General features: G+C 43.7%; 1 protein-coding gene across 10 annotated transcripts in view; it reads left to right on the top strand.

Moving 5' to 3' along the window:
- ZMIZ1 (zinc finger MIZ-type containing 1) overlaps positions 1–24,393 on the top strand; it is a 307,512-nt gene extending 283,119 nt beyond the window's left edge. For 9 of the 10 annotated variants that reach the window (XM_056351251.1, XM_056351244.1, XM_056351245.1 and 6 more), the window contains 9 exons: positions 1,664–1,874; positions 3,086–3,191; positions 3,726–3,886; positions 4,174–4,241; positions 6,118–6,186; positions 6,720–6,967; positions 9,946–10,109; positions 15,993–16,241; positions 19,871–24,393. In XM_056351251.1, the coding sequence (XP_056207226.1) occupies positions 1,664–1,874; positions 3,086–3,191; positions 3,726–3,886; positions 4,174–4,241; positions 6,118–6,186; positions 6,720–6,967; positions 9,946–10,109; positions 15,993–16,241; positions 19,871–19,978 (1,384 nt within the window). In that variant the 3' untranslated portion in view covers positions 19,979–24,393. The remainder of the gene's footprint in view (positions 1–1,663; positions 1,875–3,085; positions 3,192–3,725; positions 3,887–4,173; positions 4,242–6,117; positions 6,187–6,719; positions 6,968–9,945; positions 10,110–15,992; positions 16,242–19,870) is intronic. The other variant, XM_056351248.1, reaches the window with a different exon arrangement.
- The last annotated feature ends 1,932 nt before the right edge of the window (positions 24,394–26,325 follow it).

Here is a 26,325-nt window from a genome sequence, read left to right as displayed (position 1 = left end):
CAGGGCTGGATGGACTCCAGAAAAATGAATTAGACACATGTGTGGATGGATTTTGGTTTTATAGTGAATGGTGGAATCGAGCCAATTCTGAATATTTGTCTGCCAGTTAAAATATTCGGCAAAACCTCTCACGTGTACACACATAATGAATAGCAATGCAACTATTTTTCTCCCCGCTGGGAACTTTTCATGGTTATGAGAAGGAGAAAGGTTGAAGGCAGGGAAAATGTCTCCTTGAAGCTGGTTCACTCTTAGCACTGCTCAGTTATTAACAGTGTCCCGCGGTGGAGGCACTGCGTGCTAAGAACAAGGGTCTCCTGAACTCTGTCACTGCTCTGTGACGTTCAGGAGTCCTCAGGAACACGCTCCACCTGCTTGGGGTTTATAGCAGAGGTACCAAGCCTTGCTTCCCTCCAGGTCTGGGTGACTGCGGTGTGTTCTCATGAGGTGAGAATCTCCAGTGGGTCTTGCAGACAAAGCTTTCAAAAAAATTGTTAATAGAATACTGAAAAAAAGCCTGGAAAGACTTCATATAGATGGATTATGTTGAAAGGTCAGGTAACTTCTATTCTATACCTTCCTTTTTTTAAAAAAACCCAAACATGTTTTTATCCATGCTAAACCTTGATATTTTGAAATCGAGAAAAGACAGTGTTAAGTCAGAGTTGAAATCTCTGGTTTTGGATAAGGAAAATGGCAATTAACGTGGTGATCTCCTGAATGAGCTGTTCCTTACAGATTTTACAAAGATATGTTCCTTCAGGCGTGGTGAAGGAATGAGCACCTAGATTTTCAGGCACGAAAGGTAAACATTCAGCCGTCTTTTGCTGCTCTGAACAGCAGAATCCTGACATTGCAGTTCAGTTCAATCATGTTCTTTTAAATTTCTCCTTCAAATTACTCATTCTTAACACAAGGTTAACATCCATGTATGAGACTGAAGTCATAGTCTCTACCCACTTAATTTGTGATTAGCTTAATCTCAGCCTCTTCTTTTTTTGGAGGTGTTATAAAACTAATTTTTGAGGAGCTAAATAGTGTGTGGAAGTTATTATTGGAGAGGCAGGAGGAATTCTTGCTCTGAAAGGAGGTCTAAATTGGGTAATTTAATCCACAGCTGTGTTAATTTAGCGTCACAGAAACACAGGGGGTGAGATACAGGGTCATTGTATCTTAGTTGATTTACCTGTTCCAAGGTGGGATTAGCTGTACTTTTACTTTGCCTGACAAACTTTTGTTCAAATGCTTTCTTAAATGCTCTGAAGTAGTGAAGAATCCAAAGTCTTCCAGCACAACCCACAGCAGCGAGTCACATTCTTGTTCTTAACTCTTAACACACAGGAAGGACCTACCTGAAGTTAACGTTCTACTTTCTGCAGGGTCATTCCATGGTCTAGTTCCGCAAAGTGGTTTGACATGTTCCCTTGGGAAAGTCATTTATAAGCGTAAAATATTAACAACTTTGTGGCATGCTTGCATCATTAATTCATCATAACTTGCTTCTGTTAAGGGCTTTTATGAAGAAAGTATGTTATATCCTTTACTGGCAGTAATTCTAGAAAAATAATCTGATTGATAAAGAAAAAGCGTCACTAGCATCAAAACAACCTCCCTCTGCAATGTGAAAGCAAAGTTAAAGGAAGATTTATTGCTTGTTGTACAGGTCTGACTTGGAATTACAGTTCAAGTGCTATCACCATGAAGACAGACAAATGAACACAAACTGGCCAGCTTCAGTCCAGGTCAGCGTTAATGCAACCCCGCTTACCATCGAGCGTGGCGACAACAAGACATCTCATAAACCTCTGCACCTAAAGCACGTCTGCCAGCCAGGGAGAAACACGATTCAAATTACAGTCACAGCATGTTGTTGTGTAAGTACACTGAGCTCACGGCTGCAGCTGCTGATGCTGAGTTTGCTATTTAGTACAGTTCGCAAATGTTGCCTTAGCTGAAAGAGCCTTACTCCATTTTTCTCCGTGCATTTTTCTGGTAAGGTGCTTGCTTGGTGATGTTGACAGAGTCAGAATGCTAATACAGAAATTTTTGCTGCTAAATTATTGCAGAATGTAGTGGTGTCCTTCCGAGGCCTCTCAAAAGGCTTGATTTCTAAGGAGGAGGGGAGGTGGATCTCCTACCCGTTCAGCGGGTGCCTATGTAACAAGGCGGCTGCAGTGTATTAATGTACAAGTAGGTTATTGTGATGCAGACTGTTGCCCAGTACTAATTTTACTTACCTAGGGTATTAAAGTATGTTTGGTTTGACAGGAGAATGTTAACACCATAGTCGGTGGTGGTGGTGATTTTCCAAATAGCTTTTCAGATAAAAATTCATATTCCGTGATGCAGTCTAGACCATGCGACTTTCCCCTTTCTCCTTTTCCATGGTTTAGTTACTCTTGTGGACAAGTACTGCAGGCACTGTGTTTTTAATGCAGACTGTTAGACACACAGAGTCTGAGCTTTTGACTGTTCTGTTGTCACTGACAATAAAACAAGCTGCTACCTCTCCCAAGGTCGCGGTGTGAGGCACTTTGACAAGAAGCCGTCCACCCATTTTGCTTTACCTCACACTGATGTTTCTCTGCATAATGTCATTTATCTGGTGACTAAGAGCCTGGGCAGCATCCTGTGAATCCACAACGAGCTCTGTATTGGGGAGGATTCAGCTGGTTCCAGACACATCAGTAGCAAATCGTTTTTGCAACTTCCAGCGTAGTCTGAGGGCAGGCAGGTAGGCTAGACTGTGTCAAAGAATCCAGGGTTTTAAAAATAAGCCCTGATGTCAGAGAAGAGTATGTCAGGCCTATGTATTCTGACTATTAAGGAGGGAGAAAATGCAGAAAATCTTTGCTGCTTTAAAGCCCTTGTATACGTGATGCTCCTGGAGCACGCAGCACTGTGCTGCGCAGTGCAGAATATCCCTAAGGGAGCGCATGTGCGCAGCAGAGCAGAACCGGCCTTTGTATGTACGCGTCGGGCTCTGAGGGAAGCCTTGTGTCCGAGGGAAGCGTGCTGCTCTGCTCGGCAGTGTATTTACCCTGCGTGGTTGGTTCTCTTGGTAACAAAATGTGTTTTCTTTCAGTCACACTTGTTCGTGTTGCAGTTAGTACACCGGCCATCGGTTCGCTCTGTACTTCAAGGTCTACTAAAGAAACGTCTCCTCCCCGCAGAACATTGTATCACCAAGAGTGAGTTTTCATTGTATGGGTGATGACTTTCCAGAATGCCTGTGTTCCCTTGTGATAAGCTGTTCCTGCACAGGATTTACTTGCTTATTGAAAACCTTAAGCTGTACTTGTCAGGAAGTTCAAGAACGTCATGTGCATAGATTACATTCTCTGTATGCTCAAGTGTGAGGGCTATTTGGGTAGGGGTAACAGAGTACCACGGACACAAGCTTAGTTGCCAGCGAAGACTCTCCCATTCCAGGAGAATCTCTCTGGCTTTTCCCCCCATATTTGTTTGTGACTTACCTAAAAGCCGTGTGCAGAAAGATCGTTCTTTATTTAGGGCTGCTTTAAGTGCTTGTATGGCACTTATTGGGTTGAGGGTATAGTTGATACGCCTGTGTGTGATGGTTTGGCCATTCACGAGAATGTTCTAAATTACACAGAATACACCGGTGTGGATAAATTGTCCATTAAATTGGCCCTTACAGGTTGAAGTGTTGGTCTCTCAGATTTCTGTTTTCTCACACATACGTCTACCTTCTTCCTCAACAGTAAAGAGGAACTTCAGCAGTGTAGCAGCTTCCTCTGGCAACGCGACACTAAATGGGGAAGATGGAGTAGAGCAAACTGCTATTAAAGTGTCTCTGAAGTGTCCGATCACATTCCGGCGGATTCAGCTCCCAGCAAGGGGTCACGACTGCAAGCATGTACAAGTGAGTAGATGCCAGTGGCCGGGCAGTGTTCCCTCAGCTATGTGTTGTTACAGCACCTTCAGCGTGGTTACTGCATGAAAGCAGCTCATGAAATGGGCTTTCTTTTTGTCTCTTAATGTAGTTAAATATATGTATGTTTAATGTAGAGGAAAAAAAGCAAGCTAATTTGGTTTAGTTTTCAGTGCTAGTAAGTTGGGTTTTTTTGTGGCAGTTTTACTTTTGTCCAGCTGATTCAGTCAATACAGCATTTTCCTTTGATTTCCTTTCTTTTTTTTTTTTCTTTCTAGTGCTTTGATCTGGAATCTTACTTGCAACTGAACTGTGAAAGAGGAACTTGGAGGTGTCCAGTATGCAAGTAAGTGCAACCGTGCTACATGAAATGCAGTTGTGTGCGATTTGACCAAATTCAGATCATATTTAAGGTCATGGAGGGGAGAAAATGGAAGTGCTAGGAAATTCAGCGTAAAGTCCAGTGAGAATTCTTGCAGTGTTTCATAAATTGAGGGAACACTCTGGATTATTAGGAATTTAAAACCAGATGACAAAACTCATAATCTGCAAGATGTCACTTCCAGGCTGTCAGTGTGTGCAGTTCAAAAGAAGCTCAAATATTTACATGGATAAGGCGGATACCCACATAAATGAATGAACTTGGAGTCTGTCTTCCCCTAAATTATGAAGTGCAAGCGACTACCAGACAACAACATGTCATGGCAAAAGAATGGATAGTCTATTCTGGAGTTATTTTTATATAATATCAATGTTGTAACACCCGAGTTACTGAACTTGAAATATGTAGATACCGAAGTGTTCAGCATCCAGCTGCATGTTAAGTAAGGATGCCAAATAACTGTCTCAGGTACTGTGCTTTGAGTCACATAGATATGCAGTTAATGGCAGTGTTCAAGGAGAGGGGTAATTTTGGAGACTGCAACATTTCCCAGTAATTAGGTAGGAAATGAAGTTGGATCCTCCAAGGTCAAAGTGAACATCAAGCGCAAATTAAAGTGAGAGCAGAAAGCAGGAAGGATTCTAGTCCAGAATAAGGCTGATTTTAAAAAAGGTGAAAGATTTCCAAGGAGCAGAAGTTTGGAGTGACTGCTTAAAGGAAAAGAGGGGTACTTTCAACCTTATGTTTTGGCCAGAGAGCTAGCATGCTGCAGAAGAAATGGAACGAAAAGCTTTGAAGTGCTTACAGGCTGCCCATTCTTATGTTTTAACTGGGCAGAAAGAATCACAGAACATCTGCAGGCTAGTTCAGTGTTTGTAACCTACTGTGCTGAGTCCACAGGGTTATGAGTTTGTTCCAGCCTCAGCTGAGGAGCCAGGGCTCTTTAGCTCGAGCAGCTGTAGCTGTAGCAGCTTGTACTTTATCTCTGCAAGTCTCCAGTTCAATCCCTCTGCGCCAGCCAACGTTCAGTATAAACAGCAGCAGAGAGGGTCCGTTCTCTCTGCTTCTGTGGACACTGCAGGCTTGAGATGAGCTTGTTTCGAAGACTGTCCACAATTGATACTTATCCAAAAGTGCAGGTGCTTTCTCTGAACTACCTGAATCTCTTCTGTCTTCTAACTTCAGTTAAAAATACCACAAGAATTGGATTTCTTACTTCTTAATGGATGTATTTATACATCGAAGCCAAAATTTTTGTCCTGTTTGTCCGAATATGAGCACCTGCATTCAGATCTTAGAGCCTACATAACTGAATAATTTCCATTTTTGTTTTGGCCCGTGCCCATCTGTGCTGATACCAAGTTAAATAGCTGTAATACATAGTTACTTTGAAGCCGTATTACTGTGCAGCTCAAAAAACCAAAAGATCCAATTTGAAAATAAAATAGTGCTAGCGCTAGTTGATAGTCACAGGAGAGATCTGCTATGTTTGAAAAGCCTTTAAATTCACAACAAATTTAAATTCACTTTGATTTTCATTTCATTTGAATTTTTAAATTCACTAGAAAAGTGATTTAAAGCATGTGAACAGCTTGTGGACACACCCAAGTAGATGTGTCCTTATCTCATCTGTTTGGTGTAGAATACTATTATCCTGGTAATGCAAATGTAGAACCAAAACTGTTTGCCCCAACATCACTCCTAAATGATATGTTACAAATAGTAAGTTGCTGGATCCCAGTCTGCTGATTTCATCACTAACCTGTCCTTCTTCCATCCTTCTTTCACCCGTATGTAGCGATACTCTAACCTAATGTTTGGGGGTTTTTTTCCTTTCTAGTAAAACTGCTCTGCTGGAGGGCTTGGAGGTTGACCAGTATATGTGGGGTATTCTGAACGCTATACAAAAGTAAGTGAATTTACTCATTTCTGATATCCAGGACTAAGCAACTAGGAGATTTGTTGATGAGTACTGAGCTAGTCGTGCCAAAGTAGCTCTTAGTGATTGAACGTGAATATTCTGTTCCATGGCTCCTTGGTGGAGCTCATGATACAGTGAATCAGTTACCATCTAATCAATGGATCTTGTTTGGGTCCTCTCTTGATGGCAGCCTCCCCAGTGGAGCTGAGGGAGGAGTGGGAATGGAGGATTAAGTGCTCTCTCGTATTTACAAGTAGTCCCTCTGATTCGCTTGTGGCAGACCACATAGATATGTTTGGATTTCATTGTGTGGATAAACAAAGAAATGTTCTCTCACAGTTGCCTTTTTGAAAAGTTGCTTCTGGCGCACTCACTTGAGGAGTGAAAGATCTTGAGGTTCTGTTATACTAGATCATTTCAGAACATTTGCTACCATGCAGATTCTTACAGAAACTTCAGCAGAATTGATTAAAAAAAATAATAATCAATTAATACGCTAAAATTTTCATGTTATTTTACAGCTCAGAGTTCGAAGAAGTTACCATTGATCCAACTTGCAGTTGGAGGCCGGTCCCTATAAAGTCAGATATTCACATCAAAGATGACCCAGATGGCATTCCCTCAAAAAGGTTTAAGACCATGAGTCCAAGCCAGATGATCATGCCAAATGTGATGGAGATGATTGCAGCTTTGGGTCCTGGCCCATCACCTTACCCGTCTCTACCCCCTCCTCCAGGAGGCAACAACTCCACCGAATACGGTAACCAAGGTCAGTGTTACAGCTTTGTGCGCCCGGGGGCTCGGTCTAGAAGTCGGTGGTTCAGTCAGCTTTGTGGTTGGGGTATGTCAGTGCCTCTCCTCAGAGAGATGCGCAAGGAAAGCGAATTACTTTGCTGCAATTCTGAAATTCTGCGTCCGTCTTTTCATTTAAGATTAATCTGTTTAGAGGAAAATATATTTCAGTAAGGAAATCGGTGCTTGTCATGTTTATTGCCACACAGCCCTCCCTGAATCAACAAACATTGTATGTTACCTTATAGGTTCATGGCCTGACAGAATATACATCTTTCTTCATTTTTTCTGTCCATTTTCCTTCTGTTGCACTCTCATTCAAGTGAAGGCTGCTAGTGCTACAGAAGTTACAAAGTGGAGAACCTGACCCATTAACCCTGCTACTTCGGCCACCAGGTTTAACTTGTGGCCAGGTGGGAGCCATTTGGTAGGCCACCCAGAAAGTGGATGACTTTTAAAGAGCGTTTAACTGCTTTGCAAACACCTTTACATTAGAAAATTACTTTTGAGTTCCTTTCCCCATGTGCTGCCAGATTGAGAAACCAGGAACTAAACACAGGCAGTGGAGGTACGTTTTCGAATGACTGGTATGTTGTGAATAACTCAATTATAGTGACAATTCTGAAAATATGAAACCGAAGACTGTTTCTTTTGCAAGGAATATGATATGATTCAGTTCAGCTCTGGGAAAAGACCAACTGTTCACACCGTCAGAATCCCCAAATTGATTACAAGGTGATATATGTGCTTTTTGCAGGCGTTTGAAGAAAAACATAGATTGCATACAAAATATGGTTAATTTGCTGCAACGACTGCAAAACTGGTGACAGATGATAAAACTTTTTAGGTTTTCAAACAGTTGAATGATGACTATAACAAAGCCAAGAGCACTGAATCACAATTTTTTTACTTGTTTAGTAGGAGTGAAGTGCAGTCAGAGCATGAGAGCAGAGCCATCTATCCTTCGTCATCTTTCTAGCTCACAGTCCGGAACGCACAGGGTAGTCACGTTTAGTGGGGTTCAGGATTTGTGTAATGATTGCTGCCTCAACTGTTGTTTCCCTGCCTTCCCCTGTGGATCCTGTAGCGGAGGTAGTCATTGCTTCACAGACTCATCAGTGGCAGCTGAAACCCACGCGCTCCTATTTCCCCTGCAATAGGCATATCAATGGGGAGCGCCACATTACCCTGAACGTCTTTACAGGTCTGTCCCTCAGCGTGTGGCACAGCTCTTGCCACAGAGGCGGGCGTGCTGCTGCATGGCCCTAACTCCCTGAGCGTACTGCCTTGCGTCTTCATTCCCCATCAGTACGTACGCTGAAACATAGAGTTTAGAATTAGGTAATGTCCTGTGATGAGCAGTACTCTAGAGCAAAGTAGTAGTAGTATTACTACTGCGGTTTATGTTTGTTCATTTGGGTTTGACAGTAAGCATACTGAAGTTTAGTGTGCAAATACAAGTACTCAGTAATACAAGTCGGCTCCCTGCTAATAAATCATTCCTGAGAAGCAAGGCAAGACCAGCTATATTCTGTGAGACTCATCCAGTTTCCAGATTAACGAAATGAGAATTAGTAAGGCTCTGCAGTATTTACATGATAGATCAAAGTCCTGACTTCTTTACAAAATACTCTTACATGGCTAATGACTTCTATTCCTCTGAGATTAAACTTCTGCTTGTGAAGCTGTGCTAAAGAGCAAATGATGCAGCTACTTCAGTTTGTCAAACTCCCTTCTTGACTCGAGCATTTAAAGCTGCTGCACTTCAGCTGACGAGCTGCAGGCTCTCTGTGCAAGCTCAGTATCGTCTAATGCAGCTGCTTGTAGGAAAGAGGTGACTGGGTTTAGTTCAGCTTTTGCTGTTCGTAGCAAATGAGGCAGCAGAGCTGGTACCTCCCTTGGAAGTGTTAATAGAGGGATCTGGACAGAAAAAATACGGAGAGTAAAACCCCTGAGTTGGCATACATGCTTGCTTTAGAATTCCAGTGAAGATCACTGGGCTGAGGTGGGACAGATCAAAACATAGCAACGATGGTCAAACAGTGCTTGTCCTGCAGATCAGCAGGGGATTCCAGGCTTGTTGCTAAATGGTAAGTCCAGGTCATTTATTCCAAATTGGCGTGAAATTTTGGTGCTTTGGAGAACATAGTTTCAGGCTGAAGTTAGGTGGATTTCATAAAGTCACTAGTTTTTCATTGCTTGTGTGCATATCCACATGCTACAGGCAGCCAGTTTGTAACTGAAAATGAGAAGAATGGATCCAGGAGGGGAAAACTGATGTTGTATTTGCAGAAGACCAAGTGAATTTTGATAGGTTTTGTGGGAGCAAGGAAAATTACATCACAAACCCCAGACAGACATGAAGGCCTCCTGCACTATCGTAACGGAAGTTGCCTGTTTGTACTGCAGTAGAGGTAAAATAGATGCTGCGCTATGAACTGGTACTGTGGCCATCTTCCAGATAACAGTTCTGTCAGTTAGCTTCATCAGAAACTGAAGCAATGCTACAGTCCTACTGAGTGCGTTAGAAGCGTAGGCATAAATAACACAGGTGTCCTATAAATAATCTGGGACTTGGGCAGTCAGTCTCAGTTGCAGTGAGGTGCTTCTGGGTACAAATACTCCATAGAATTTAATATCCCTTTCACTTCTCAACATGGTTCAATTTATGTAGTGACTTGATGGTAGTTTTTCAAAATGTCAGCAGTTTTCAATTAGTTACAGCATGCACGTGAATTATTACAGCAGCCAGTATTTGGAAGCTGGGCGCCGCTGTACCCTCCCTCTTCCTCCAGCTCGCTCCAGCGGTGGAGCACAGTGCTGTCAGCTCAGCGTTGCAGGTGCCGGGCTCTGTGCAGGGAGGATGCTGTGCTGCACAGCTTTTGCAAGTTACTTTGAGAGATCAATGTTGGGAAACAAATACTTGGCTTCATATCACATCTGTTTCTCTTTTAGGCAACAGTTACCAAGGTCACGGCAATTTTGACTTCCCGCACGGGAATCCTGGTGGCACGTCTATGAATGACTTCATGCATGGGCCACAGCTGTCGCATCCCCCAGACATGCCAAGCAGCATGGCAGCTCTTGACAAACCTCTCAGTCACCCCATGCAGGAATCTGTAAGTAACTGTGCTGCGCACGTCGGTTTTCCTTTGTGGGGGTAAGGAGCTCTCATCCAGCTAACGGGCTGGCCTCGTGAACCGCTTGTACTTCTGGTGGATTCCTCACTTTGGAAGTTCGTGAAATGGAGCAGTTCTGACTAATGCCAAAACCGCCGTTGTTAGTTTCTGGTCTTTTTGAGTTTTTGGAGAAGCATTTCTGAGCTTTGTGAATTGTCATTTAAGCTTCTTTATCTGAAGGAGCTGACCTGGCTCGGTGTGCTTGTGTTAATCATTGTGCTTTGCTCTGACACCTGAAAAAAACTAGACTTCATTCCCTAGGCCAGCAGGGTCTGCGGATATCCGTCTTCAGGAGACAGCTTGTTATAGCAAGACATTGGCTGACTTTAAAGCAGGGACAATGTCTTCCCCGGCTTTGTCCCTGAGGGCAAAATTTGCATCAAAGCATTTTGAGGGGGAATTCTACCCAAGCAGCGTGAAAGGCACCTTTAAGCTGTTGGGAATAGGACAGACCTGTAGATTTCAAGGGAGAGACGCTGCTGCTGGTCTGAGAGTGTATCCTTGTGAGAGACTGAGAAAAGGAGGCTGCTGGGGTCTCAGGTGGAGAGGCAGAACTGCACACTGGAAAAGCAGCTTGCTCAGAGCACTGGGCTTTATATACAGAACTTTATCTCCAGAAAATGCAGTACTGCAGCAGCTAGGTGACAGAAAAGCGACGGGCAGCGTTTAGCTCTTAGGCGTGGCTAGTCATCTACATTAAATGTGTGTGTGAGGGGGCGTATACATCCTTTTATGTTCATTTAAGTTACGGGGCAGGGGCTTTATAGCGTGCTGTTACTGCACAGGAAGGATGTTTAACTTGACAAGTCATCTGTGCCATGTCTTTAGTGAATACCAGAAAATGCAGTTTCAGAATGTAATGAGGAAATGTGGTAGCAGATGCTCAGCAAAAGCCTACTCAGTCAATGTCTCTTCTAGCTGGCAGTGGGTTTTCCAAGGAGGATGGTGAGAAATAGGAAGAGAGTGGGGAGAGATTTCTTAGTATAGCTTGGAGAGAGCCCAAGTAACAAGACTGTCTGCAACAGAAGAGTCCAGAAACCGTAATGACTTTACATGCTAATAAAGGACAGAACAAACACACTGTAAACTTCATTTTATGTTGGCAAATTCCACATACCCAGCTGAAAGAGCAGTCTGAATTACCTGCGTCGGAACCGACCACACAGTGTTAGAACACAGTGGTGAGGGGCAGTACTAGCAACCTGAGCCACTCACAGCTGCTTCCCTGTGAATCAAAGCCACAGGGAATTATTCTTAGCTTCCCATTAGCTGACACCTACCGCTTGACTTCATCAGTTCACTGCTATACCTTTGCTATAGTAGTTGCCCCGGTGAAATTTCTGAAGCGGTAGGATATGAAGTGGTTGAATATGAAAGTGAAGTATTTGCGGCTTTCTGCAAATGGGACTGCTTACAGATGATAGCAAAGGTGAAAGTTGCTCAAGGCTGTGCATGTTCCAGAGCTGTCAGAGGGTACTTGGGCAAATGTTAATAGATTTTTGGTTTTGTGGGCCAGTCTGTAGCAAATCTGGTGCTTGCTTATGATAGCTGGCAATTAAAGTAAACTTTTGCCTCGATTCTCCCTCATTTATCATGGTACGCAAGCTATACTGTTTGGGAACGGGAAGCGGTGCTAAAGCAGGTTCCACCTACTTTATGTCACTGGCTGATTTTTTTTCTGATGAGGATCAGTTCAGGTCTGTTAGCACAAGGGAATTAGACTGACCTTGTCAATGTGGCCACGCAGTCCTTAGTCCACATTTGAGGACTGTTAGTGCTCCCACGCACACAGCTTTTCCAGTATTATAAAGTCTCTGCTTTCTTCTTCCTTTCTCTCCTGCTTGCTTTCTTCTCTCTCAAGACTGAACTATTTGTCTGTAGCAGACACGCAGGAAAGGCAGCTTTAAAATTACTGCTTTTAGAGAAATGCATGCCATTAGCACATTTCTAAATTGTGTAGCTGAATGTCTTTGGACAGACTTCTCTGTACGAAAATAACTATAAATCACATTGCGTAATTGAACTAAGGTTTTAAGATGTTGCCTGTGCTCTTGTCTGGCTTTCTGTCTTTCCTTTTCACACACTTAAGGTGCATTTTGTTTTCATCAGCTATTCACTTTGACTGTTTCATGTTTACAAGGTGAGTCAAGATCAGATGTTCGGTCCTTTTAGACCCGGGGTCTGTCTCTAACTGGAGCTGAACGCTGCTGAGGAAGTTCCTGATTTTCTCATTACGAAGATTTGTGTGCCAGCCCTTATACACTGGTAGGCAGAGAAAGCTGATCCCTCCAGACATACCCTGTAGGTCACTGCAGGAGATGCAGATGTGTTTGCCCAGTGTAGGTGGGGCTGGGTAACCGGGGCTGGGTAACCAGGGCTGGATCATCAGAACTAGCTTCTCTCAACACTGCTGTTCTATTCCTGTGGAAGAAAAAACGATCAAGACCTGAAACACAACTAGAGGTGGCACATCTTCTGGGATGTAAAGTGTTGTGAAAGCTTTAGAGCAGATGTTTCTATGTCAGTGCAAGATTGCTACAAAATAACTGCTGCAAGTCAAATCATGTATGTTTTCAGAAATTGTAACCAAGTTTTAGACAAAGGTGAATTCAGAGTTAGCTCTAGCTTAGTGCTTACTGCAGGTGGTGTAAGGAGTGGTGCGTGACTGAGCAATGGGTCGTTGTGCCGCAGTTCCACATGCACAGTGAGGTGATACGAGCTGGTGCCACAGTCAGAAGTTTTCTCTGTTCTTTCTAATTTCACTTCCCCTCTCTCTCACACCAGCACAGGTGCTATTGCAGCCGTGAAGTGGTCTGGATCCAGGTGCTGATGTGACTGAAAACTGATGGGCGGGGGGAGAAGTTTAGCTTTGATGTGTGTCAGTTCCCTAGTTGAGTTTACTGCACGTCTGCAAGGATGCAGCCGATGGCAAAGGCGTGGATGGGAAAAGTGGCCGAGAAGAGCAGCAGGGCAGGCTGGCGTCTTTCAGTGGTTCTGACAGCTAACCCAGCAAGAGCTGGTAAAACTGTGACCCCAGTAATGGAGAGAGATATAAGCCATCACCTTAACCTGCTGATCCTTTTTTCACTATCAATTTTCTCCTGAGATGAAAAGCATATTGTTCTGCAGCTGGCAGGTCCCGTTGCTCTACAGCTATACATCTCGGCTCTCCTAGAGGTCACTGTTGGGCTCGTAAAGAGTTGTGGTTTGTGCTGTCAAGCTGAAGATGTAGTTGTCTGCTATAAGCTCTTTTTTTATAGATTGTAAATGTTTTAAGAGTGCCAAAGCTTATGCGGCTAAAAACAACTCTGGATTTACCTTGCTATGTAAGCAAAGGCAGCTTCGCTAGACTCTGTGTTCATAGTGTGGGTTAGTGTTCTTAAAATAGAATGATGGGAGCTGCAGACACGAGCTGAACATACACAAAGTGTCTTGCTTAGAATGGTTTTGCACCACGGCAAACTTATCATTAGTTAGCTGAATGCAAATAGAAAAGTGTTGAAGTCCTGAGCATTTTGCTTTCTCACAGGTAGGCTGGTGGAGTCTGTGGCCAAAGCCAGACGGATTTTGCACCTGCGATGGCCGTTTAAGATTATGGTGGCCCTCAGTCTCACAGTGAACAATTTCTCCCTATCCAACAGTTATCTCAGAGCCCAAGATAACTGCCTTATCAACTAAACAGTTTTTTTTAATATATATATATATATATATATATAATGCTTGCCTATATTAAACATCGTGTAGAATTTCTAACCTGCTTGTTTGTTTTGAAATACATCTAAGATCATATGAGTGCCTCTCGGTTTGAATTATTATTGATATAAACATGCCGATATAACTCTTGCTTTGTGCATTCAGGGATACATTTAGGAGACTGTTCAAGATAATCGTTTTGTTTTTTCCTGGAAACTGCTTTCCCATTTTAGCAACACTGTCTTAAATTGCTTTTTACTTTTTGTTATTATTAAGCTTTCTTAAATTTCCACAATTCCCACACTTCGTGTTGCACATGACGGTACTATTTGGATAGACATCTGCTTTCACTTGAACTTTTGCAGAGTGTTTAGGCTGCAGATGGATTTACGTTAAGCAGTGGTCTGTGGGCAGATTTTGTGCAAGCTTACCCCTAAGGTAACAACAGTAAGGTTGCAGAATACTTTTCAAGTAGTCAAACTGTGACCCTAACGGAGAGAAGAGCGTGTAACAGTACTTCTTAACAGTTAATTTAAACTCTTATATGGGAAAGAGGCTCAAACGTGATGCTGCAGATAGAATCCTGCTCGTTTCCACCAACCATCATACTACCAAAGAACTGAGAAGGACCTCTCTGTAGCTGAGCGTGACTGTCCCAGTGGATCACGATTCAGATTCCAGTTTTCATTGAGTGGTGAAATGTATTCTTTTAAATGCTTGTTTCTGTAGTCTTTTTTAATTTCGTGGGAACATTGTACTTAAGTTTTGTAATAACCTCCGTTTTGCTTTCCAAAACTGAAGACCAAGGTTAAAATAACCTTGCAGTTTGCTGTGGTACAAAAGGGTCGATGCTGACATAGCATTTTGCTGGTTTCTGTTGGCTTGGCTGGATGAATTTCATGCTGTTGTTGTATGTATCTGTTCTTTTATTTCAGCTCCACTTTGTGGCAATATGTAGCATTCCTCAAAAAATGTTTACATTTTTTGCTTCTCCATATGCCCAATTAACATGAGACATCTGATTCTGAAGCATTCAGACACTTCTTTCTCATGGCACCAAGGTCAAGCCCCAAAGAATCCACTAGCGTCAAATGTGACATGCAGCAGAAGGAAGAATTGGGCTTGTGCGGTTTTGTTGCTTCTCTTGTCATGTGAGAAAGATGTTTTTCCGTAACAGCGTTTGGAAGATGCATGTGGTTTGGTAGTTTATTCCCCATGGAAAAATATTAAAAATACTAAACTTTTGCTAGAGAACTTATCTACGGCATGAGTACAAAATAGAAGTGCGATGATTAGCTCAGTTTAAGCTAATGCATTGTACTGTGCAGTCAGCAGGTGTGCAGCCACCTGCGGCACCTCTGCTGATGGGTGGGAAGCTTGCTCACTGAGCCGACCTGGCGTTTTGCCACCCGTCAGAACCCACGAATACCAGCAAGCAAAATCTTCAGCCCTTAGAAGGATTGTTACCTTCTGAGAGGAGGAGGAGGAGAGGAGCGGGGAAGGACTGGCGTTTGCAAGATGTTTGTAATGAGCTGAACCACGAATAGGCAGCGGTGTCAGGAAGCAACCCCGTAAGGGAGCTGAACAGAAATGATGCATTTTCTCAGTTAATCAGTTTCCTGGCATGGGGATATCAGTTTCCTGCTGTAGAGATCTTGGTTTCCTGGCGTAGGGTTCATTGTTCAACCAATTCTTTGTTCACTCATGGAATATTTTAGGGCAAAAGCATCTGCCTTGCAAATGCTGAGTGGGCACCCATAAGCCTCCTTACCTTCTCTTCGGGGTTCGTTATTTTGCATCTTCAAGTGCGGTTTCCCACACCACAAGGAAGCGAACCAACAGCACAAATCCAATGTGTTAATCGCCCCGTTGCAGAAAACCTCCAAAAAAGCTGAAACACTTCCTCTGGCATTGGGATATGGAGTTTTCTTTTCTGATTGCGCTTTTTTATTTCTTTTTTATTTGTTTGGGCTTTGTTTGGTTTTGGTTTTTTTAGTTGTGTGTGTCTTTTTTTTTTTTTTTTAATTTATTTAAGTTATTTCTTTTTGTAACATGTGGTTACAGTCAGGCACCGCGAGCACTGTACCTTGTGGCCTCACTTTCTTTTCCTGCTTTTTTCCTCCTCCGCAGATCCCTCATCCCGGCAGCACTGATCAGTCCCATACTTCCATGCAGCAAGGTTTGCACGTCCCTCACCCCAGCAGCCAGTCAGGGCAGCCATTACATCACAGCGGGCCTCCTACCCAGCAGTCCCGGCAGCCACCCCCGGCCGCTTCTAGCAACCATCCACACAGTGACCTGACCTTTAATCCCTCCTCAGCCTTAGAGGGTCAGGCTGGTGGACAGGGAGCACCTGACATGCCGGAGCCCTCGCTGGATGTAAGTCTGTGTCATACTATCATCTGCCTGCCATAGCGTGTGCTTCGCATCGCGGCGGGAGGGCGGGGAGGGGGTGGGGACGGGGAGCCGCTTCCACAGCACATGCCATCCTGTCATGCTTTGGTACATGGGCGCAGGTGCTCCAGCCGAGGTGACAGGGCGCTCCTGGCTTGCTGGGAGCACGGTTCTGGTTTGAGCAGCCGCGTGGTGCGCGAGCCATGACCTCTGCCTGGCACCGAGGCCGGCACTTCTTCAGACTGCAGTTCAGGAGCCAGCTCCTCCCTTCCCCCTCACCGCTGGACGGGGGTTCGAGCGCTCGTCTGGCCCCTGGAGCCATCGCAGTTCCTGCATAAGAGGAAGGAGACGGCTGTGTGTGGCTGTGCCCGTGGCGGAGCTGTGCCGAGTGAGCCGCGTGCTGAGCCCCGCAGATGCCCTGGCCGGGGGAGGGGGATCTGTGCTGGCCCCGCTGCGGCACTGCCCCCGCTCCCTGCAGCCAACAGCCCGCGGTGGCTGGTACCCGCTCGTGCGGGCGGCTCGGCAGCACGGGTTCTTCCTCCTGGCGCGCCACGTAGGAAAAGAAACAAGGACGTCCTCTGCCTCCTTAGCCACCGCGGAAGGCAGCTCACAACTAAACTAAGATAAACCTAGGTTCAAGGCCAGAAGTAACCTTCTGTCTCTTACCGTCCGTTCAGCGGCGTCGGAGCTGAATTACCCGAGGTAGCGCTCTGGTTAACCACCCACCTTCCGAAACACAAACTCCCTCGTGCTAGGATTGGATTTTCGTTTTGAGTCATGCGTTGCCTTGTGTGTATCTTCTGTCTGTGCCAAAGTCTGCTGCTGCACAGTGTAATTTTCTTAGAGAAATGTTCGCCTCTGTGCCTTGAATTTATATCTGTATTTTACTGTTGTTGCATACTTAACTCCTCTGTCACACAGGAGCCACGTGCTGGCAGGTGGCCTCGCAGAGGGGAGGGAGGGGTTGGGGGGAGGGGGGGATGCTCCCGTTACAGGAGCAGTGCCCAGGACTAACTTCGATCTGAACCAGGCTGCTGCTGTTCGCACAACACGGTCGGTCACACGCGCATCCTTTGGGAACAATAGTTCATGTGGCAGTTAGAGTTCTGAACCCTTAAGGATCCCGTATGAGCAATATTAATCGGTGAAATAAAAACCTCGGGTTTTTTCCTTCAGATATTTAAGAAACATAAAATATGCTGTTACGGGTCAGACGCTCATTCCTCAGTGAAAAGCAAAGTAGAAAACCCTGTGCGTTCATCACAGTGCTGTGGTCCTCCCTGATGGAGGCACGCTGCATTCTTAACGGGAGGCCGAAATCATCTTAGCTCATCGGGAAGGCCAGTGCCGTACAGCGTGGGGAGCGTAGTTCTTTGAAATAGCTGTGAGCTCAGTCACGATCAGGTGGAGTATTTTAATGGGTTCGGCTCTGAGCGGCTGTGTGGGGGCACCGGGCTGAAGGAAGCCCTGTGCAGCAAACAGAGGGACCGTACCGTCGGCAACTCGGTCCGCTCCCGTCTGACACGGCCACGTTAATTCTTCAGGACTCCGGTGTGCTGCAGTTCCGGGTTTAACCTGGCTTAAAGGATGTACCTCGTGTAGATACAGCTGGTCCGCACTGGGACCTCGGCAGAGGCGTCAGACTCAGATGGCTGGTTCGGCTTCTCGAGTGGCACTTCAGGAGCACTGGGTGCACCTTTCCGAGTTCTGCCCCAAAGCCTGGCGCCTTCCTGTAGCTTCTGCCCCTCCCGCCTCGCAGCCCCTGCGGCAGCGCGGCACCCTCAGTGCCCAGCCAGCCGGTCCTTTCTAAGGTCGGTGGGCTTCACACCAGCCCAGGTCACCCTCAAAGCTCAGGAGACTGCATCTGCAGAGATACCGAACATACTGCTTAAAACTTTCACCTGTCTAAAAAAAAGGCTTTTAAAATCCCCTGTATACAAGAATGAGTCTCAGAGCCGCTATGTTGAATTTTTAGGAATTGAGGTGTAAAATCGTAGGACAAATTCAGTCATTTTTCACTTTCTACATGTTTGGTGGGGCCGCAGTTGTCTTTCGGGCTTCTGTACAGGATATTCATAAAAAATTACGATAGCAGGTGAAGTACATTTAAAAGCCTTATATCTTTACTGTAGTACTGTGACAATAGCATTTTTACCGTGAATAAAAGGAGGCGGTATTTTAAGAAAAGCATTCCTTCTGGGAGATTCTGTTGATATAAACTCGACATTGCGTTTTTTTCAAGATGCTTAGGAAGTAATAAGCTTTTTTCTCCATTTCACGTTTAGCTTATTGAAAAATATGTTCACCCATATAACATTAGAAGATGAAGCTGCATTTGCACAGGAGTAATAGAAGCACATAAATATAATATTTGCATGCTAAATGTGATGCAGTCAAGCTTTTAGTTTTACAGTATTTGAAAACATAGAGCGACTTAAAATGAATTTCTCGTACCTACTACCAAGTTCGTTAAAGCAATCCATATTTTTCTGTCTTTGCTTTAACGCAATACTGAATACAAAGGGGACTTTATTACAAACTCTGCTTGGCTGTTTTTTATATATGACACTTACTTTTGAGTAGGGTATGGAGAGATGCCGAATAGAGCAGCAAACGCTGCCTGGTATGCAACCCAGGAGTTACAATTTGCTTGTTACCTGTCAGACCAAAAAGAATCTGAGTGACGGTTGGAAAAACAAAATTTTCTATTTGAAATGCAGTATTCATAAAAATATAAACAAAGCCCCCACAACTATTCCTCTTGATACCTTAAACCGCTGTGTAGATTAGCGCATCTTCCGTTGGACAGGGTGTTATACCCCTGACCCCTTAAATGTCTGGAATTGCACGCAGCGCTGCAGTGAAGCACTGCCAGCCGCTGTAAACTCACTGCCACAGAAGTGAAAAGGACTGAGCCAGCTGCCTTGCCGCTCCTCCCCCGTACTCCTCATGTGGTTTGCTCCTCTTTTTTTTCTTTTTTTTTTTTTTTCTTTCGTCTTTTTTCTTTCTGGGCTAGTTTTAACCCTGGGCGAGTTCCCTGCTCCAGCTCGCTGCCCCAGAGCTTAGATCAGCGCACGGAGGCGCGTAGGGGGTGGCTGAGGGGTGAGGAAAGGACCGGGCTGCCCCTTTCTATAGGGGTGCAGGCTTCAGGCGGTGTGCACACCGACGTGCGAGTCCGTCAGACCAGCCTTTGTTGACCTACCTTAAAGCTCAAACGTGTATTACTCAAACTGCATGTTTCAAGTTTTTATTCAGTGTTTTATATGAAACTCACATACATAACGAGCATTTATCGAGACGTTTTTGTCAGCATCACTAGCCAGGAAATAGTCTTTGTTTATTGATGAACTTTTTGATGAGGAGGTTGGCTGAGAAACCCAAATTGAGATGGTAATGTCATTCACAGGTGAAAACCTCGTAACACACTTTCACAAACAAGCGGATACTGTATCATCACAGGGTGTTAGGTTTGTGTCGCTGCTGCCTTCCGATTTATTTGGATGTGTGCACATGAAAGACAGTTTCCAAGAATGCGTGGTGTTTAATCCCTTTTTTTTTTTCCTCAGCTGTGTTTCCGTTATCTGTAATTTTCCTTTTATCTTTATATTTTATAGCTGCTTCCAGAACTCACAAATCCTGATGAGCTGCTTTCGTACCTGGATCCTCCTGATTTGCCAAGCAATAGCAATGATGACCTTCTGTCTCTCTTTGAGAACAACTGAAACCATACATATTCTCCCATCCCTTTCACTTGTTCACACGTGTGTGGCTGCACAGCGAGGAATCTTAACACTCCTTTTCCACAAGAGAAGAAAACAAAACTCACAACTTGATCCAATGGTGCACTCCCTGCTTTCTTCATCTCAGAACTGCTTTTGTCAGCTTCAAAGACTGCGAAAGTGACGGGAGAAAAAAAAACACAACAAAAACAAACCATAAATAAATGCAGTAATCTCCGAGTCTGCCGTGCTACACGTGACAAAGAAGCTCAGACAGTTGTGCAGCTCTTGGAAACCCCATTTGTTGTTCATCCTCTAGAGAGAGAGTTCTGTGATATAAACATAGTGTGAAGTATCTTGGCAAAAACGAATCTTGGCAAGGGAAGAAAAGGCAACAAAATGGAACTGTCTATAATTGACCCGTCTCAGAGTGTCCTTCCAACGCGTGTTCTTCCAGTTTTTTGAAACTGTATCTCCCTCCACCCCACCTCCCCTCTACCCCCCTCCAACCACAGGTTTGCGTTGGAGCGATTGTCCTGGCCACACACACAAAAAAATAACAAAAACATGTAAAATCTCAAAAAAGCACAAATCCTGCAGTCAAGTGGCAAAGGTAGGGATGATGTACAGGCCTGTCAGAGGGAGCCAGCAGCTTAGCTAATGCGACATCGGTGACGGAGTCCCGAGAGTCTTCAGGCCGCAGCCGTGGGTGTTGGTATTTCTGCGAGCGCAGGAATCTTCACCACCTCTTTGCAGAGGATTCCTCTAGCCAAACACACAGATTGGAAACACCCGGGGAGGGGGGGGTGGGGCATAATAAATACGTTTGTGATGTTTAGGGGTTTTTTTGTGATTTTGGTTTCAAGTCAGTACCGTTCGTGGCTGCTTTAACATCCAGCTGTTGAGATTGCTGTAGTAGAGCTTTTTGCCGTGTATGCCATATGGAATGGAGAAGAGAGGGAGGGGGGATGCAAACCAAACTGTTCCTGATTATTTCCTGCAGCCTTCGGTGCCCCGAGCGTTTGCGTCGCTGTCAGTACCGCACCACGTGTAGTAAGACGAGCTGGGTTGAAGGCAGCCAGGAAATCATTGCAGGATGGAGGGAGAGTAACGTCACTGTCTGCATAATTATTTTTAATAATCGGCTTGAGAAGGGGCATTGACATTGGACAGACATCTTACAGCTTCATTTTCGTTTTGCTTTGCGTTCTGTTTCTGTGACTGTTACAGATAATTCAGCCTTTTTCTTTTCTCCTCCTTCAGTTTCTTTTTTTAAACTTTGGCTGCTGGGATGAGCTCTTTCTCCTGAAGGACGGGGCATGGGGAGAATTAAGTAACTGTCAGTAGATTGCTACTGCCCTCAAGAGACCCTGCTGCCACAATCACTGTCTTGCCTCTGTGATCTGTGCTTCTCGTGTGGTTGCTGCTCCTGCATGAGCTTCCTATTGCTTCTGTGCCCATTTCTGTGCTCTTCGTCTCTCTCTCTTTCTCTCTCTTATAAATGATGTACAGTAGCTGTGTAAGAAGTGCATGTGTGCCAACTTTGCCCTTGCGGTGCAACATTTCAGCTTTTGCCCACTGTACAGTTATTGGTTTAGTTTCTTTTTGTTACTAGAGCAAATCTGACCCTACTCCTTTTCCTCATCCCAAATCCAAGCAAACACCCTTCGTTTGCTCGCCACACCACGTTTTTAAACTGAAGTGCCAGGCAAAATTTTGTTTGTTCCTGTTTGTTTGACTAGAGTAGCTTCCTAGCCGGCTGTGTTTAGTTTGCCGTGCTGTAAATGGCATGCTCTGTGCTTACGACTCTGGATTTGTTTTCCTCACCAAAGTCATATTTGTAAATTCTTTGCGGTTTTTGTTTTATTTTGCTCTTTTTGTTAATGTTTCCCACTACTGCTGTACATGCGTCATGATATATATATGCTAGTCAGCAGCACCTTGCTGTAGATATTAAAGGAAATGGCGGTTTAGTTCTTTTGTTTTCCAGTAGGAGTATTGAATCTGTCAAACATATTATGTAGAGATGGTCCCACACTTATATTTTTCCTGTTTCAGGTTTTTTTTAAGAAAGGCGCTGTTCATTATGCAAAATCAATTATTTTAAGAATTGCTATTGTAAATATCTTTGTGAATATTTTAGTATCGTCTTTGATAATATTCAACATTTTCATGATCTGGTTATACTTTTGCTGGTGTTTTTAAATACCTTGTCTGAAGAAAAATATGGGTCCTTTTTTAAAAATGAAAATTGAGGGTTCTTTAACAGAATAAGGGAGTTGGGTCGTCCCCGTCCCCCGCCCCCCCCCCCCCCCTTCCCATTTTCTTTTGATAAATTAGCCCAAATTTCATATCCGTTTATGTGTCTAATGAATTGATACATCAGGCAGTACCTGGACGATCGGGGCCCAGCTCTGTCACGGAAACATAATAATACATGATTGCCTAGGGCAAAAACCCAAACCCAACTGACCGACCGATGTTCATGGACTGTGGGTGGCTGTGGGCTGGGGATGGCAGGGGTTTTGTTCGTTTGCCCAGGTGAGCAGAGCACCTAGGACCAGCTGTCTGAACAGGTAAAGATGCATTGAGGCAAGCAGCAAGCGTGTGAGGTACCATACTGATACCGCTCTGCTGGTGCTCCGGTCGCTGAAACGGGGGCACGGTAACACTTCGGGATGTCGGTGGGTGGGGGAGGGAAACAGTATATTTTATTCTGCTTAGAAGTGTCTTTTTTCTTATGTAGGCTTGACAACCTGTAGAGGATCTCTACAGAATATTAAAGATACCTTGGTGTAATACATAGTAACATGGTTGTGGTGTGGTGCTGCTATCACACAATTCCTAGGAGAGACCATTCTTCAGTTACAGATGTGTTTTGTAGCCATTTTACTGTAGTAGTTTCCCCCTGTATTTTTGCTGCATTGTTTATATAGGTATTGAAGTCATTCGCAGGGGTGGCTAATGATAAACAGACTTTATGCCCTTTAGAGTTTGGGGTTTTTTCTTGGGGGGGGGGGGGGTGGGCAGTTTCTTAAGCCATAGGTTTGGGAATAAAGAAGATTTCTCACTATTAGTTGGAACTGTTGCTCAGATTTTTTTTCAGTTGATTCTATTTGATGATCCACCCTCCACTGATTCCTGAGCAGCTAAGTTAGTCACCTGAAATGATTTTTCTCTTAAACACAACGTTAGTATTTTAAACCGGGTATGTTAAGGATTGACCTTTTGCTAACTGGTAGTATTTAAAATGCATCATTTAAAAGTACCTGTTGGAAAGCATAAAGGGAAAAAAAAAACCCCATAGTTATTAGCAATGTGTTTGGAGCAGTGTTTGCATCTGCTTTGTACAGTGATAGAGAATTAAAGTGGATGGTTGACATTTTTAAGCTTACAGAAACATTTGGTTTCTAAGCAGAACATAAGAGAGAAAATACGATTTTTACCCATCACCCAAATGTTGGGACATTCGAGACAGTTTTAAAAGTTATCTGTCAGCTAAATTCAGGTACTGTATAGTGGAGTCAGTATGAAAAAGCTTCTAAATGAAAATTTAGTTATTTTTTTATCTGTTCACTGCCGTATTAAAGTTTAGAGGAAAAAAAACCTAGCAAATAGGGTAATCACAGTAATTTCTTTTAAAGCTTAATTATTATATGAAATTCCAGTAGTATTTTTATTCTTCTTTTTTTGTTTGTTTACTTTTTAATTGTTTCCCTATGGAAGTTCATCTGGGAAAGAACCCACAGAGATCTACAGTTCTGCTGCCAGGACATTATTATAGGACTGACAGATACACGCCAATGTCTGCAGCGGAGACTCAAGGGACAGCTGTACATATGTAAATGACAAATAGAGACATGTTAACAGAAATGCATTCATTTTCCTTGGAATGTGCATTGTTTTTATTTCGCAGGAAAAAATAAAGCTTGAAGCTCCATCTTATGTGGAAAATGAATCCTGTTTGTTAGCGTTTGTGGAGTCTCAGCATTTGTTTCACTTTCACTTCTGTAATATACTCTGATCCTTTGTTTTGTTTTGTTTTATCTACATGTAATATTTAGCTTACGTGTACTAGTCTATCACCTGTGTATTTTTAGGGTGCTACAGAAATAATGAAGAAAAATACGGGGATTAAAAAAAAAAAAAAAATTGTAACCAAATTCATACTTTGTACAATTTTTGATATCACGATCAGAGGAGAATTAAAAAAAAAAAGAAGTACAATCTGAAGTAACATGCAAAAATGGCCATTGTCTTTGTTTGTACATTGTATGTACAGTACAATGCAATCATTTCATACTTTAAACTGGTCAGAAAAAATAATTGTGATTTTTAGTCTTGCAAAACTGTATGTAGTTAGATGATGTGACAACCTAATATTTATCTAATAAATATGTATTCAGATGAAACCTGTATATTAGTGTTCATGTGGTTATTTTGTATTTAAAGATCAAATTATTTGACTATTGCTAGACATTTATATACTCTGTTGTAACACTGAAGTATTCTCATTTGCTCATGTTAATTTTTTTTTTCCTAAATAAATTTGCAAAATTAAGGTCTGGCTAATTGGCAGCTGCTTTGTAAATTTTGAGTTTCTTTTTGAAACGACCAACTTCCCCCTTTGCCCTCCCTGCTTTGTGTTACCGTGGCGGTCAGTTGTGCAGGATGTACCTTTTTGAGGAGCAGGACTTGCTGCAGGAAGGAAAAGGTGTGAGAATAAAAGATTACGAATGCAAGTTTGCGGGTAGGCTGGGATCGCATGCAGCAGCATCCCCGGCGAGCAAGGTGTTGGTGACTTGCAGTTCCGTAGGCAGGGCGCTGCGTGTCACCTAACAAGTCGTAATTACTTGAAAATGGAATCTTTGCATGATGTGAGTAACAGGAAAGGAGGGCTTGTCTCTGGGGTTGGCATGTGTGGAGGATTAAACATCCCACACGGTAGGTGGTTGGCTTTGTCTTTGTTTTAACTAATCACGAGTTTGATACTCTTCTTTCAGTTGGAGCTTGTCACTAAAGGGACTTACGTGACCTTGGAAGATGACTTTTTTTTAATACACCCCCATCTTAAAGTTGAAGGACTTGGTTTCAAAACGCAGCCTTTGAGTTACAAAATCTGCTTGATTTCTCTGCCTGGTTTAAGTGTAAGCAGCCTGAATCGCGACACAAGATGATTCGACCCTGTGTGTATTCCACCAGCCGTGACGCGCACAGGTCCTGTCCCGGCAGAGTTCTACACCCCTCCTTAGCCACGGCCACTGGTGCCAGTCACTTTGCAGCTGAGAACTTAACGGACACTTAGTGAGTATCTCTCTGTTTGTATATGGCGTTTGTGGTATAGTCTAAACCCACCTTTGAAATGCATTCAGATACATAGGGACTACGTAACCGTCTCAGAATACGAGTAACCTATACAAATATGTAATTGAGATAGAGCAGTTACTCCACAGCTGCACAAAGACACAAATCCTTGTTGATGGAGATGCGCACAAGTATATACACAGGTATTTAGATAGATAGATAGATACAGATCTAGCCTAGAAATTTATTTTCTCTAAAATTGAAAAAAAATGGTTTGTTTCTGATTGTCAGCTTCTGCCTTCCTTGCTGGCACTACCCGTTACAATGGGCTTTTAGGACAACATAATAAAACTGAGTTACAGGGCACTCTAGTGAAACAAGAAATATTATTCATTCCAGCCAATAATTAATGAATATTTTGTTCCTGGTGTTCTGTTTTCCTGGAAGCTCCCAAGAAGTGTCAGCGAGACACTGTGTGCAAACCTGCTTCAGCACTGTAGGGATGAAGAACAGTATGAAGAGCCCGCGTGATGTCTTAAGCGCTGTATATTTTTCAACCTTACTCCAAAGTCTCAGGAAGCTACGACGGTTCTGAAAGTGGAGTTTCTCCCAGATGTCACCTCCGGACCCCAGGGCAGTATGACGTGTGTGTTCAGTTGATGCTGCTGTCTCCCATCCCACGTTCCGTCAGCGTGTTCTGTGTGTTGAGCGCTCTGCGTCATGCATTTGCACGTGCTTCCAGGCAGCCACCTACATGAGTATTTCTCTGTGATTTCTCTGCTTATCAGTTGTGGCTTATCAGTTGGTGAACAACTTCAGAATACTCCGCATTTCCTTACTTTTTCTTTACCTAGTCGGTATGGATCTCTGAATCACATTATTTTGGTTGTGCACTTCGTATTGTGTTGCCATGCACTTCGCCATGCCTTTTACAGGAGCAAGAGACTGAAAACCATTAGAACCATGGAAGAAGGACCCCATTTCTTTCGCTGCTTAGACAACAGGGATGGGACTGCTGTGTGTGAACAGAGCTGCTTGCTTTCCTT

Source organism: Falco biarmicus, chromosome 9 (assembly GCF_023638135.1).
Source record: "Falco biarmicus isolate bFalBia1 chromosome 9, bFalBia1.pri, whole genome shotgun sequence".
Classification (NCBI taxonomy): domain Eukaryota; kingdom Metazoa; phylum Chordata; class Aves; order Falconiformes; family Falconidae; genus Falco; species Falco biarmicus.
Note: the sequence above shows the minus strand (reverse complement) of the source record. Positions and strands in the feature narration are given on the sequence as shown.